The sequence below is a fragment of the Onychostoma macrolepis genome, chromosome 06, assembly GCF_012432095.1.
Source record: "Onychostoma macrolepis isolate SWU-2019 chromosome 06, ASM1243209v1, whole genome shotgun sequence".
NCBI classification, from domain to species: Eukaryota; Metazoa; Chordata; class Actinopteri; order Cypriniformes; family Cyprinidae; genus Onychostoma; species Onychostoma macrolepis.
The window spans coordinates 8,544,665-8,559,985 of record NC_081160.1 but is presented as its reverse complement, the minus strand read 5'-3'; the positions used below and the strand labels follow the sequence as shown (position 1 = coordinate 8,559,985).

The 15,321-nt window shown below is 38.6% G+C and overlaps 1 protein-coding gene across 3 annotated transcripts in view; it reads left to right on the top strand.

Annotated features, from left to right (window-relative positions):
• tanc1a (tetratricopeptide repeat, ankyrin repeat and coiled-coil containing 1a) overlaps positions 1-15,321 on the top strand; it is a 77,004-nt gene that overhangs the window by 54,996 nt on the left and 6,687 nt on the right. For all 3 annotated transcript variants that reach the window (XM_058778334.1, XM_058778335.1, XM_058778337.1), the window contains 12 exons: positions 110-341; positions 2,103-2,269; positions 4,229-4,836; positions 7,695-7,803; positions 7,898-8,020; positions 11,131-11,367; positions 12,420-12,584; positions 12,937-13,018; positions 13,641-13,774; positions 13,878-14,001; positions 14,518-14,693; positions 14,794-14,926. In XM_058778334.1, the coding sequence (XP_058634317.1) occupies positions 110-341; positions 2,103-2,269; positions 4,229-4,836; positions 7,695-7,803; positions 7,898-8,020; positions 11,131-11,367; positions 12,420-12,584; positions 12,937-13,018; positions 13,641-13,774; positions 13,878-14,001; positions 14,518-14,693; positions 14,794-14,926 (2,290 nt within the window). The remainder of the gene's footprint in view (positions 1-109; positions 342-2,102; positions 2,270-4,228; positions 4,837-7,694; positions 7,804-7,897; positions 8,021-11,130; positions 11,368-12,419; positions 12,585-12,936; positions 13,019-13,640; positions 13,775-13,877; positions 14,002-14,517; positions 14,694-14,793; positions 14,927-15,321) is intronic.

The window sequence follows — 15,321 nt, the reverse complement described above, 5'->3', positions numbered from 1 at the left end:
TGAACAACTCTTTTCTTTTTGTTTTCGACCTGTCCAAATCTCCCACTTTCAATGTTTTCCTATCTGTTTTCTGTTTTGACCTCCCTCACCCCTGTTTCTTCTGTTGTAGGTGGTGGCCTATCACTATTGTCAGGCTGATAACACATACACATGCCTGGTCCCAGAGTTTGTGCACAGTGTGTCCGCTTTACTGTGCAGAGCTCCTCGCCTCAATGCTTATCGAGAGCTCTTGCTCAGAGAGACGCACCTGCAGAGCCTGCTCAGCTTACGCTCCTGCGTCCAGGACCCTGCCGCTGCCTTCCGTAAGGGAGTCCTGGAGCCCCTCACACTTCTACGCAAAGGTGAGACGCATCACATGCTACTGTCATTAATCACACCATCACATAAAAACTAAATATGTTTACTCGAGGGGGGGTAATGGGGGGAGAAGAGCGCTCTTGCCTCATTTAATTTGGCCCAGTACGGATGTGAACAGATGGTCCTCAGAAACGGCTTGGATCACAAGGAACGACAGATGAAGGACTTAACAGGAATTTTAGAGAATGAGGCTAGAGCAAATTTCGAGTATGGAAATGAAGACATAGAACTGTCACTCTGAACTCTTGATAGAAAATCAGTGTTCCTGGTTTGTAACATCAGATCAGAGAGACAATCGAGAAAAGCAGAGAAACCAGCCTTTATATTAATAATGTTGGGTAAAATCAACATTACTCTAATTCCTGTATACTTTAAAACCAGGGTGCAAATATTTCTGATCACAATACTTTTTAATTTTTCATGATTTTGTATTAAAACTAATACATTTTGTCTTTATGACAGTGGGTTTATTTAGCTGTTGCTTTCTTGTTTCTTAGTGCAGATCATATACGAGACGAGTCAGTCTCTGTGTCTCGTGAAACTGCACTTTTCACATGATTTGATTTGAACTTTTTGATTTGGTAGCTTATTGTGGTGAATATTCCATGTGTGAAATTTAGAGAAAAACTTTAGACATACAAGATAAGCAGGTAAATTTTTCACTGTGATAAACTCAGTGTCACTTGTCGGGTGTTTTCTTCCAAAAAGGATTTAATGTAATCTTTCGTCAAAATGTGGTTTCGTGGCTGTTTTCAAAGTAGGCTGTGCTGGCTATTAATTGATTTTAATATTAATTTATAGTCAAACAGCTAATTAGGCATTGTTTTAAGCTACTGTTGTAGTTAATGCAGCATTACTTTACTACATTAAATATTGGTATAATTAATTTAATTCTGATTAATGGACTGGGTGTAATAATGTTTTTATTGCGGCAATATTAACAAATAATGATAGATTTGAAAAAGAAATGTTACTTTAGTATATGTGGAGACCTTCAGCATCTATGTTCCAGTTAAAAAAAAGCTTCTGAAAAAGTAGGTATTGGCTGCTGAATTGCATTCAGGTTTTCCTCTATTCTAGTATTGAATGCCCTCATTTCATGATCCAATCAATTGTTGATCGATAAAATCAGGTCCTGCCCTACATTTTATTTTTCTTGTTAAAGATCTTATTTCACTTCAAAAAGCACCACACTATGGAAGTAATCACGTTTGCGACTTCAAAGGAATAATTCACCCCAAATTAATATTATGCCATCATTTATTCACCCTCACACTGTCCCAAACCTGATTTACTTTCTTCTGTGGAACTCAAAAGCAGATGTTAAGTAGAAAGTTTAATTTACTCTATACAATGAAAGTGAATGTGGATAGGTGCTGCGGAGCTCTAAATATGAAATATTTTTCATTTTTATGTGAATTATTCCTTCAACAAATTGTATTCTGAAGGTGCAGCTATTTGTCAAATGGCAAGTACTCAAAAACTATGAGAGTGAGAGTTTCACTACAGACTGCAGGCACATTTTCCTACTCAACATATGGTGAAAGAAAGCAGCATGCAGGGATTTATTGTGCTGGATGTTCTAAAATCATCTAGTACATGAATTCAGCAGCACACATTGTTCCTGTTAACTTTACAAAAGAAAAACCTGAGCACACCCACGTAATGCCCAACTCTTAACAATCTCGGGGCCTGCATTTGACTTCTAGTTCGTCTAACCATGGTGTTTCTGTTGTGTTTTGCAGAGCGGAAGATTCCAGAAGAACATTACATCATCCTAGTGGACGGTCTTAATGAGGCAGAGTTCCACAAACCAGACTATGGAGACACCATTGCATCTTTCATCACCAAAATCATCTCTAAATTTCCTATTTGGCTTAAACTGATTGTGACCGTCAGGGTCAACCTAGTGGTAAGTATTTATTTATTTATTTTATACGAGGTAAGACTACTGAGAAGGTTTAAAATGCTCAGTGTCCTGATGTGCCTTTTGCAATTTGAGCTTTCAGAATGGTTGCGGTGGTGAGTTTTGGATGCTGGTCAGTGGCTAGTGTTGTAGGGTGGGTGTGTGTAATCCATGTCTGATCTGGAGAGCTGGAGCTGGACTCCGGCCTGCAGGAACCAAGCTTATATAAGAGGGGATAAGGGCTGTGATGCAACACCGCAGATGCTACGCGTGTCCCTATACACTTTTCACACACGTACACTGTCTCTTTCTCTCTCACTCACTACTTCTCGGAGCAGTGACCTAAAAGTGCCAGACAACCCACACAACCAGGCTGCCGGTGTTTATTCTACAACATTAATCCTGCAGTTGTTTTGATTGGAAAACATTTGTCGTGATTCGCATACAGATGATGATGAGGATGTGCAGAAATATAAAAATGAACAGACTTTTGTGGTCCTTGTAGTATTCATTAATTTTCCCTCTTGCAGTCATCAAGGGCAGCCTGTTGTCAGTGGTTACAGCACAAAACTGTAATCTGAAAGGAACTATAATTATTCAAGAAATAGGAGTTCTTTGGGAAGGCTGGTGGTCGTTACTCTTGTGCTGTGGTGCAGAACAGCCAGTGAAGTTTCATCCCTTAAAATCCCAGCCTTTTTTCATATTTAATTGCATGTCTTTCCATTGCAGCAGGCAGAAAGCTGTATTACCAGTATCTGAATTATGCAGGCATTTTCAAAATATGGCCATTTTGTGTAGTTTTGTTGTTTTATCATTTATTGATCAAAGTCATGTGGTGCAACCAACATGGTGTCAGAGGGAGGACCCCTGCAGACCCCCATGACTGTGTATCAAGCCTTTTTAGACATATCAGATAATTTGACCTTTTGATCAAACGTCATGTGGTGTGACTCCCCATAAACTTAAATTAACAATTTGTGATGTTTATATTTAAAACACAGCCTTGAAAAATACACTACCGATCAAAAGTTTTGAATAATTTAGATTTTCTAAATGTTTTTGAAAGAAGCTTCCTAAGGCTGTATTTATTTGATCAAAAATACAATGAAAACAGTAATAATGTGAAATTAAGCATTAGCGTTAGTTCTGGCAGGTCACGTGAGTCAAGCTTGCATCATCTGATCACATCTACCTATAGGAATACGACACCTATCACGGCATCCCTACATAAGCACTATTCAGTATTATTCAGCAGCTTTGCTTGCTCGGGAGCAATTATCCTCCTCCATCCCCAACTCCTCCTTTCGCACAGTTAGGAATCTGTTGAATCAGACTCTCTAATTTTGAGTAATGTGTTACACTAAATGTAACTAGATAAAAAAGTTTGTCAAGACAAACTTTAAGTTGGCTTGAGAAAGCCGGGCCAAAAAAAAACATTTTTTAGAAAAAACATTTTCTAATTTTATATATTTAAAAATTAAATGTACTCCTGTTTTTGCTGCTTAATATTTTTGTGGAAACTGTGCTGCAGCAAAAACGGTTTTTAATATTGATTATCAGCATATTAGAACGATTTCTGAACAATCATGTGACCCTGAAGACTGGAGTAATGACTGCTGAAACAGCTTTGCCATCACAGTAATAAATGACACTTTAAAATATATTCAAATAGAAAACAGTTGATTTAAATTGTAATGATATTTGGCAATATTACTGTTACTGTTATTACTGTTTATTTTTGATATGATAAAAGCAGAATTTAAGTATAAGAGACTTCTTGTATATAAGAGACGTGTATATTTTAAGGTTTTTTTTTTTTAAAGGTTTTTAATTTTTCTTAAAGGTATAAAGGTTTCTCAAAATCATATGAACATATCAACATAAATACAAAGAGTACCTTTTCAAGAACTTGGTGTATGTTATTTTTATAATTCTTTGCATTGGCTTTTTTGTTGATCATCACAGGAAGTCACCAGTGTCCTTCCCTTTCCCATCATCTCTATGGATGATTTCCATGACAACAAGGATATAACTTCTGACCTCACCTCCTACATCCAGCACCGTATAGACCACAGCCCTGATATCCTCAGCAACATTGCCATCAATGGCAAAGCTGACCAGGCAAACATCTCTAAACTCAGCGCCCACCTGGTCGCTCGCAGCCAAGGCTCATATCTTTATTTAAAATTAACCCTTGACCTGTTTGAAAAGGGTCACCTGGTCATTAAAAGCTCCAGCTATAAGGTTATACCTGTGTCTCTGTCTGAGCTCTACCTGCTGCAGTGCAACATGAAATTCCCATCGGCCTCAGCATTTGAACGAGTATTGCCACTGCTAAATGTAGCTCTGGCATCTTTGCACCCTCTGACGGACGAACAGCTCTTCCGGGCACTAAACGCCGGGTCCATGAGAGGAGAACTGGAGTGGGAGGACTTCCAACAGCGCATGGACGCTCTTTCCTGCTTTCTGATTGGCCGTCGAGATAGAACACGCATGTTCTGCCACCCCTCCTTTAGGGAGTGGCTTGTGTGGAGGGCGGATGGCGAGAGCACTGACTTCTTCTGCGACCCAAGGTAATCAGTGATGACATTTTGTCTGACACAAATAAGAGAAGTTCAGTTTGGTGTTGTTGGTGCTTGTTAAGGCAAGGATGAATTTGCTAAGGTGTTCACAGTAGTTATAGCGCATTGCCATCTTTGCATTGCCAGTTTCCAGAAAGTGCATAGAAATACAGTAGATCTCCAGTAGGAGTGCCCAGTCCTTTTTCTGGAAATCTACCTTTCTGCAGAGTTCAGTTGCAACTCTGCTACAACGTACCTGTTTGTAACCATCAAGAATTTCCTGAAGGTCTTAACTAGCTTGGGCAACCTTAAAGGCATTAGTTCACCCAAAAATGAAAATTTTGTCATTTACATAGTATTCTTCCATATCAGACTCCCATAGTTGTCTTTAACTGTTTGGTTACCCACATTTTTCCAAAAATGATCTTTTGTATTCAGCAGAAGAAAGAAATTAGGGGCTTTCACACTGGTTAGTTATAGGAACTCGGTTACAAGAACTAGCAACCATTTTTTTCTTCCTAGGGCAATTTTCCTGGTCGCATTTACACAGGCAGTAGAAACTTTGAAGTGACATAAGCCGGCTGACAGCAACATCATTTAGAGCCTGGGACACACCAACCTGACGGTTGGCCGTTGGGCAATGTCAGGTGGTTTTTGAGCGTCCATCAGCTTTAGTTTTTTGGTGTGTTCCACACCATTGGCTCTAGTCGCTGTTTTTCAGCTGATTCTGGATGACAAATAGGCAACGGAGCCTGTCGGCTAGAAAGAGAACTCTGATTGGCTATTCAGCTTAGCAAATAAGTGCACAAGAAAAAACAGAACTGACAAAAGCAAACCAAAGACGGAAAAAAGATGAAATGCACAGACACTTGTCATTCTTGTCACCTCATTTGACCAGAGGATTATTATAATAATACCATGGCTTTATGGAATCAAGATGTCGAAGACTGGCTAATCAACATGATCCAGGAGAGGCCGCCACTGGTGCTTGCTTGCTTGCTGTGTATATCCACAGTTCTTGCTCTTCCAGTTTCCCTGTTTGAATGCCGATTACAGACTGCTACCACCTGCTGGCATGGCAGAGTTCTGTTGTCTCACGCAAATGCAGAGTGTACAGGCTAGTTGGCCATTGGCTGTAGTCTGTCCAGTGTGTTCTAGTGCAACCTTTTTTGCCCCGACACAGGCAATGTGAGGGATTGGCACAGTTGGCTTTCCTCAGCGCTAGTTCTTTGTTGTCGGTTTGGTGAGTCCCTACCCTAAGCACAGAATTCAAAACCGTCAACATCTGGTGGATGGAGGACAGAGAAGTGCCTGGGCTTTGGCATCAGCCCATCTTGTTATTATTTTCTATGGTCGTGGAGTTATTTTGTGTATATTTAAACTGTGTGTTTATAAGGCTTTTTAAAAATGGCTTTGTATGACACGCCTTTGGCTAATCACTTACATCACTGGGAGCACACTTGCATCGCTGATAGTTCCTGTTGTGCTGAGTTAGACCCTACTCTGAAGTAGATGCTAATTTACTCAAAAGGTGTTCCTATAAACCTTCCTTGTTCCCATGTTGCAAACACGCCAAAAAGCTTGTTATAGGCAACTAAAACTACTCAAAACACCTTAGAAAGTTAATAGCAATGTGCTACAGCTGATCAGAACACCTTAGCAACCACATAGCAAAGCGTGTGAAGTATTTGTACAGGGCAGCCATCTATTATGTGTGATTCTTTGGTTTGTTAATGGAGTTCAGAAAGGGAGTAACTAAAATGCATTTGAGTGTGCATAGCCTTTGAGCATGAAATTACTCTTGTGTAGTTCTTTCATTTTGTAGACACTTCAATTATCTCTCCACCTATACACACACACATTACTCAGTGTTCTCATTTAGAAAGGCCTCATCACTGTTATAAACTGAAGAGTGACCCACTTAACACCGATCAAACATGGACTCATAAAAATAAAAGTTCATGGACTGTGATTCAGAGAGAGAAAAAAACTTTGCTGTCTATAAGGACAACATTAAGCATCTGTAGGGCCATTCAGACCAGGGCTGTAACCATTAGAGGCATTGAGGGGGACAAGTCCCTCCCCAGTATTTGATATTTTTGATGCTGCACTGTTTATGACAAAGTTTTAAGTTAAATTTTTACACTGCTCTGCCTCAGCAGTCGAACAACGCTCAATGTCAAAATGACTGAGATAGCCAATCAAGTCAAAGATGGCAGGCTTTAATGTTCACAGATACCAAACATGAATTCCAGCATGATGCTTTAGTTTTAAAAGTGAAAGAGTGCAAGATGGTACGATGTAAGTAGCTAAACATATAATAGAAATTTTAAATGACCAACAGTAATATCCAGTGATCCAAACTACAAATATTTTGGTGAAATTTCACATTCCTGATTAAAAAATATTCGCTAAATCATTTACACTCTTCATGTAATGCATACATTAATGTGACAAAACAAGAAACATTTTTATGTTTTGAAATTTTCACATATTTAGCTTGCAGATGAGTGAATAAAAATGTTACTTGTAAATCATTAAAATTAATTACCAAGACAAATCATTCTCGTTCCTTTTACTGTTCTTCTCGATCTTAATTCTCTTAAATTCATTTAAATCCTCTATTCACATAATTCCTTTGGATGAAAAGAGCACACCAAAAAAAGTCCCCTTTGAAATATTCAAGACATGGTTACTGCATTGATTTAGACTATTAATCAGAATGGAAGAAAGGAAATAAGTCCACCTTTAAAAGGAACCATTCTCTACTCGAGAGACCTTTCAAGAGAGGCGCTTTTATGATGAATCTGGATGATGGTGTCCATTATGATTGTGATTTCTAATTAATTGTTATTGATGTTGGTGAACAGAAGTGGCCACGCTCTGATGGCCTTCATGCTTTCACGTCAAGAAGGAAAACTCAACCGCCAGCAAACTATGGAGCTTGGCCACCACATTCTTAAAGCTCACATATTCAAGGTAGGAAACTCAGATGCTCAAAATCCTTCTCTCTGTTTGTTTGAGTATGTGACCTGCATTTTAACTCTTCCTGCCTCTCCTCCTCTGTCCTCAGGGTCACGGTAAGAGAACTGGGGTTTCGTCAAGTATTCTGCAACCATTGTGGATCAGCTACAGTACAGACAGCCTCTCTGCTGCTCTTTCCTCCCTCAGAAACCTCTACACTCCCAATGTCAAGGTTTGAGGATATGCACACCCAAAAAACAAACACATACTCGTCCTCAATGTGCCAATGAGACCATCACTTATACAAAGCAGCGTCAATCTTGAGTAAACAATAAAAATGAACAACTGCATTGCACTCCTGAATTGTAGAACACGGCTCCAACAATTACCGTGGCTGACGCATTCAACCGCACAAGAAGAGCTATAGCCTTACAGAGTTCTGAGTCATCCACAACGAACGAGATTTCATAAGTCACATAGAACATAGTAATTAGCACTGAGGCTTACTGAAAAATGGCTTACGTAATGACTACATTTATTTATTAAATCTATTATATGTTAATTGCAGTCTAGACTCCGCTCTCCCTGTAATTTCCTCTCCTACGGAGTTTTAATGAAACGAGCGTCACTCTGAGTCCGTGTGTGCACGCCAGCGTCCTTGACAGCCATTTGGCTGGAGAGCTGCTCATTAATTCTTGCTGTGTTTGTATAAATAAATGTGATTCTGCTTCCTTTGCTTTTAATGTGTTCTCGTTTTATCCAGCATCTTAATCAAGCTTCCATTACCACACTGCCCATGTCCACAAAAAATAAATAATGCCAGGTTGCGTTCATTTCGCCCCAACTGACGACTAGGAGTTCATGCAGTCGCCACTTAGTAACAAAAAAGCACAAACCCCAAATAAAAATATCTATTATTAAGTATAATAAAACTAGGGATGCACCGGTATCGAGCCTGATACTGAACTCCTGTACTCGTTAAAATGCCCCGATGCCAAACGCCGATACCACACAGTATGTGATAAGTGCCCTATTCAGACAAAGAAACACGACTCACTATAAACATCATTTATTTTCAACCTTAAGCATACACGACTTTCTATGCGCTATAGGCTGTACTGTACTTGTCCCTCTCATTCTGCACCAGTACAAATATGTACTCGTGTTGCGCGTTTTGCTTGCTTCATGAGAGTTTCTGCATTATATGAGTGGCTTTGGAATATAAATCGCAGCATGTTTCAGATGAAAAGAAAAACGCGACTTCTATTTCTGAAAATATCACAGTCAGGAGATTTATAACGAGTGGTTCCTGCATTATTACAGCAAAACGCGTGATTACAGTACTAAGCCACTGCAATGGAGCAGCTCTAATGCTAGTAAATTAAAGATGATGTACCATAGAACAAAAAAATGAACAGTGAAAAGAACAAAAACTTGTAAAATACATTTTAATGTGCATAATTAAGTGCATATTAAGGATAGACAGTCAAACAAAACATTATTCGGACCAAATATAATTTTTGATATTTTTTACTAGTGGGTGCAGGACACTATAGTTCATTTATGTAAGTGAGGATAGCAAAATAAAGTAAACTGTGACATTTTATATCCAAAAATTATTCATACAGTGGACTACCAATAAAATTTATACAAATTTGGAACCAAAAATTATTCAGACTGTTCAGGTTTGCATGAACCTGGTCGACAGCATGCCCAGGAAACTACAGGCTGTCATTAAGGCTAAGGGTTGCCCGACAAAGTATTGATAGTTGTGTAAATATTGTCATACTAACAGCTGTCTGAATAATTTTGGTTGATTGTAATCCATCACATACCTTTCTGTCAAAGTTATCTGACGTTATCAAGCTGAATTTTTTCTGACACCGTTTAGCTCTGAGTTCTTGTCATATTTTATTGCCATAAACTGATAATGTGAGAAATGTTGAATGTGTCTGAATAAATTTTGGTTTGACTGTATCTATTTGATAAATGAAGTTAACCAATTAACATTATACATACTGTTTTGGTTTCTGTACCAAATATTTAAAAATGTACAAAATATCGGCATCGGTACTCTGTATCGGCAAGTACCAAAAATAAAAGTATCGGTATTGGGTTAGTACTGGAAAAAGTGGTATCGGTGCATCCCTAAATAAAACTTTACTTAAGCGTTCACTTTAAAAATTGTTGCAATGTCTTTATATCCATTTATATATTTGATTATGAATTATTGAAGTGAGAACATACACTATTAATGCATTTACTGTTGCTAATATTAAGAATATTAGACCTTAACTGCATCTTATTTTGACTGCGCATTTTGTGAATCAGAGGCTGTTCTTTGAAATCCTTCATACCTGGCGTCTTTCATTGCCTATTGTAGACCGAGTTCGGTTAATCAGTAAAGTTATTTTCACAGAAGGCTAAACATTTATATTTTGTAACATTCATTTTAGATGAATGCCCCCAACCACCCATTCACAAAATGAAGATGTATGTGTGTATTATATTCCTATTTTGTGGTTTGGTTTTGTGATTAGTGGGCTAACAGTAATGACAAATCCTTACTGAGCAAATTAAAATGAATATTTAAATGCTGGGCAGGAAACTGTGGTAGAGATTGAGATTGAGGCTATATATTGAAGAAATGGACTGAGGCTATAGATAGCTATTGATTTATAACTGTACATACTTTATACAGTAGGCTGTATATCGAGGCTATACATTGAGACTGTAGAGTGCATATGTAGATTGATACTGTAGATTATAGATTGAAGCTGTATATTGAATATGTACTGTAGATGAAGGCATAGATTGGCTGTTGATTTGCTTGCATTAGTAAATTGTTAGATAAGATGTGGATTGAAGATACACATTTTGGTATTTAGACTGCACATGTAGATTTATGCTGTAGATTGAGGCTACTGTTGAATTATAACTGTAGATTATAGATAAAGACCGTTTACTGAGGCTATACAATGAAGCTATAAATTAAACATGCAAATTAAAGCTGTAGATTATAGATTTGGGTTATAGATTATATATAAAATATAGATTGAGGCTGTAGATTGAAGCTGTTGTTTTACATCTATTTATGCAGATGTGTGTAGATTGATTCTGTAGACTGAAGCTGTAGATTGTAAATTGAGGTTTGAGTGCTGAAATCTAATCAGAGTTATTGTAAATTGCAAGTGAATAACTGTGACTGAGCCTATACATTGTGACAATGATTTTTAAAGCATGATAATAATTGAACCGTTTGAATAATTAATAACTGAACCTTCAAAATTGAACCAGTTACTTAATTTCTTGTGTTAAAACCAGACTTACTTTTGTCCCCAGGTGTCCCGGTTGCTGATTCTGGGAGGGGCGAGTGTGTGTTACCGTACTGAGGTGTTGAACAGTGCACCAGTGCTGTGTGTGCAGTCTCACCTGGGCCACCTGGAGATGGCTGCTTTGCTCCTGGAGTGTGGGGCACCAGTGGATGGGCAGTCGGAGAACGGCATGACCTCTCTCTGTTACGCCTCAGCTGGTGGACATCTGCCACTTGTCACCTTACTATGCAAAAAAGGGGCAAAGGTCAGTTGATCCCCCTTTTAATACACAAACTGGCTATAATTGATTAACCTAAACCTAAACCTCCGTATTTCAGTAAAATATATTCAGGGGTTAAATTGGGAGGCAAAAAAGCATAATTAAAAAATTTGGCACGATTTTGTCACAGTATTCTGTATTTGCTAGAAAAGGAAACGGAATAAATGTGAGAGAGAATGTGGTTCCTGTGGCTCAGTGGTAGAGCATTGCGTTAGCAGCGCAAAAGGTTGTGGGTTCAGTTCCCAAGGAACACACATACTGATAAAAAAACAAATGTATAGCCTGAATGCACTGTAAGTTGCTTTGGATAAAAGCGTCTGCTAAATGCATAAATGTAAATGCACTTTTAATAAAACTAGCAATATAGCTACTGCATATAAGTGGAAGAATAGAGCACCCTTTTTAGGCACGGGTGCAAACTCAAGTTCAGAAAACAGTGTTCACATTATCCAATCGAACTTAATTCTGATGGCAAATACTGGGTGCACATCAAAAACTGTACTGTGAAAACCCCCATATAGTAATGGGAAATGCATTTTTATTGAAAAAATATATATTTTAAATGTTATAACAGTAAGACAGTCATTAAATGCTGCTGTCCTCATTAACTTTAAATACTTCATAGAGTGTGCATGTAAATGTCAATCAAACTGAACTCAACAAAAAGAGAGTGCAGTTATTTTGTGGTTTGGTAACTTTGGTTATATAAACAATTCTGCTGTTTTCAAACTCTGAAAAGTTTATATTTTTAAATCATTTTTGCACACAGTGTACTGTATAGAGTACAAGGTGTTCCTCAGTTTTACCTTCTGCGAGTATTACAGATGAACTGCTGGAACTTTACCACTCATCTGTTAACAGGAGCTTGTCAATAAGAAGACAGCTTTAACAATGCAGTATGATAAACTAGATGATTACTGCTCAAAAAGCTTCAAGTAATCAGGAAATACATTTCTTTTTAATTATCATTCATGTGTTCAGTGCAGGTTTATAAGTAAAAATGTATACATACAGTATGTGTTTGTTATGTGCATTAGGTGGATCATGCTGATAAGAGCGGTCAGTGTGCACTGGTTCACGCTGCTCTGCGGGGTCATGCTGAGATTGTGCAGTATCTTCTGGAGCAGGAGTGGAGTTCAGACCTCAAAAACAAGGCATTGCAGCAGGCACTGATCGCTGCCTCCAGCATGGGACACACACAGGTATTGAAGACACACTCTCTACACACAGGATACCCCACAACACACATACACACGGCAAATAGTTACCAAACACACATACCCTTGTTTAGCTATCAAAATAGGCATATACCATAGATTATTTTCTACTGTTTTTATATTAAGTTATTTAGAATTAGACGACTATAGATAAATAATAATAATAGAACCTTTTTTTTTTTTTTTAGTTTTTGTTAGATTAAGAGGTTTAAGTAAAAGCTAAGTTAGAAACAAGTACTAAACCCAAACACACTCAACACCCAGATATTGAATACATATTATCTTGAATCATCACTATATTAATTTGAACATCTCACACATTAATTTGTAATTTCAGGTTGTAAAAAGGATGCTTGCATTGAACAATGATGAATTTTCGGTGCAGATTGACGGTTATGATACTTTATGGGGTGAAACAGGTTTGTAAATACACCACATTACGTTGCATTTATTTTTGTCATCTTAATTTTACTGTAGTTAAAATACAATTAATGTCTTAGTGTAAAAATAGAGTCGTTATTCTATTAGATAATTGACATGTAAAAGTTTAATGCAATATTGAAAGATTTAAAAACACAGACATAAGCTGTGTCCGTAATCGCGTACTGTCTAGTACATACTACGTTTGCTTTAAAACTTACTTCGCAGTTATTAAAAGAGTATGTTCTATAGTATGAAAATGAGTACTATAAATAAAATTCGGACATGCTACTACTATCCGCCATATTGTTGCTGTTACATGACCAACCAGCGTCAGTAGCATCACTTCGTTGCTATTCACAACTCCTCTCCTGTGGCTTCATGGGATAGTAAAGTGTCCATCGAGTGCATACTCCAGAATCTTAGCGGAAGTAGTAGGTCATCTACTTTTGGCCTACTGTTTTTCGAATACTATGAATTCGGACATACCACGGTTTTAGCATACTGTTCACAGTCTGTATAGTATGGAAGTAGTCATATTCGGACACAGTGATAGTTTCCCAGCGATAGAGTCTGCTTTGCTGTTTAGATCATCATTTTGAGCATGCACATCTTCTGCAGCTCTAACCGCTGCTGCTGGGCGGGGCAAACTAGAGGGGTGTGTGTTCCTACTGGATCAAGGTGCCAGTGTAGCACAGACTAACCGCAGAGGGGTGGCACCCATCTTTAATGCAGTTCGACATGGACACACACAGGTAAGACCCATTATTACACAGAAAACAAAAACATTTCATTTAGAAAAAAGTCATTTTACATTGACATCCCTCATCGCTCTTACTTTCCTTCTCTCTTTTCTAGATAGCAGAGTTGTTTCTGCAGCGCGGTGCAGATGTGAATTGCAGTGATAAACATGGTCGCTCTCTACTGATGGTGGCTGCAAGCGAGGGACACCTGGAGACCGTGGACTTCTTGCTCTCACAGGGTCAGTAACCGTGACTCAGATGTCCTTATCTAACTTAACCCTATAAGCCTACTGTATCGTATTTGATATGCAAATTTCTTCTCAGGCTTCTCAATTATCAACATGATCAAAACTTTGCTGAAAATATTGTACAGAATCTACTACATGCCTTCTGTCATCTAATTTCTTTTTAGTATAACAGTAAAGATTTCACAGCAAAAACACATGTACCATAACTTAAAGGTGGATATTTTACAGATTTTTTTTGTAAATGTAAGAGCTGGTTCACATAAAACGTATTTTTTCATTCTACTGCACTACTTTTCCAATATTTTTCTATGTAAATACATGCTAGATGGACATCTTTGACCTTAGCATCTCACCCACGACAGCGTTGTAAAAAGTGGTGCAAGTTTACAAAAAAGTCAGCTTTAAAAAAAAATGCATCTTGAGGCTTTGTTGTTTCCCCCATTCCACTGTGTGCGTCTCAAGCTTTTCTGTCAAATAAAGTCTATAAGGATTGTGTTTTTATTATAGGAGCATGTATGGCAGCAGTGGATAAAGAAGGTCTGACCCCACTCGGGTGGGCATGTTTGAAAGGGCAGAAGAAATTGGTTGAGTTTCTGGTGGAGAGGGGAGCTCAGATTGACCACACAGATAAGCACGGGCGCACCCCGCTGGACCTGGCTGCTTTCTACGGAGACGCGGACATAGTAAGCAGAGATAACCTTTCTCTGTGTGGATACACAAACGCACATAGACACTTTTATCTCAGTATTATACCAGGTCCATATCTGAGCAATCTGTTTTCAGGTGCATTACCTGGTCGAGTGCGGAGCGGCAATTGAACACATGGACTACAGCGGCATGAGACCTCTGGACCGGGCCATCGGTAGCAGAAACACCTCAGTCGTGGTCACTCTGCTGAAGAAAGGGGCTAAACTGGGTGAGTCTCACTTCAGAACATCATGACACACATTCTTTTATATCTCCTGGGTTCATGTGCTGTCCTCTAGAATCTAGATCGCCACAGTCAGGTTCTCAGGAGGGGCTTGTCCATTCTAAATCTAGAATGTAGTGAGTTCCATTTGTTCTCCCCTTTTCTCGGAGAGTAAAAGCACAGCGTTCCTTTGCTGAGTCCTAAATGCAATTGAAACCAGGCCATATTCGCAGAAGAGCCGTGCAGGACTGTTAGCCCACAGTTAAGTAGGACGCTGGTGATGTATGGGACTGTCATTCACACTCTGCATCAGGGCAAAGACTTTTATAGCAAAGTCCACTCAGCTTTCTAGTCAAAGTCAGAGTGCAAACCTTAGGAGAGCATATTCCCCCTCCAGTTTA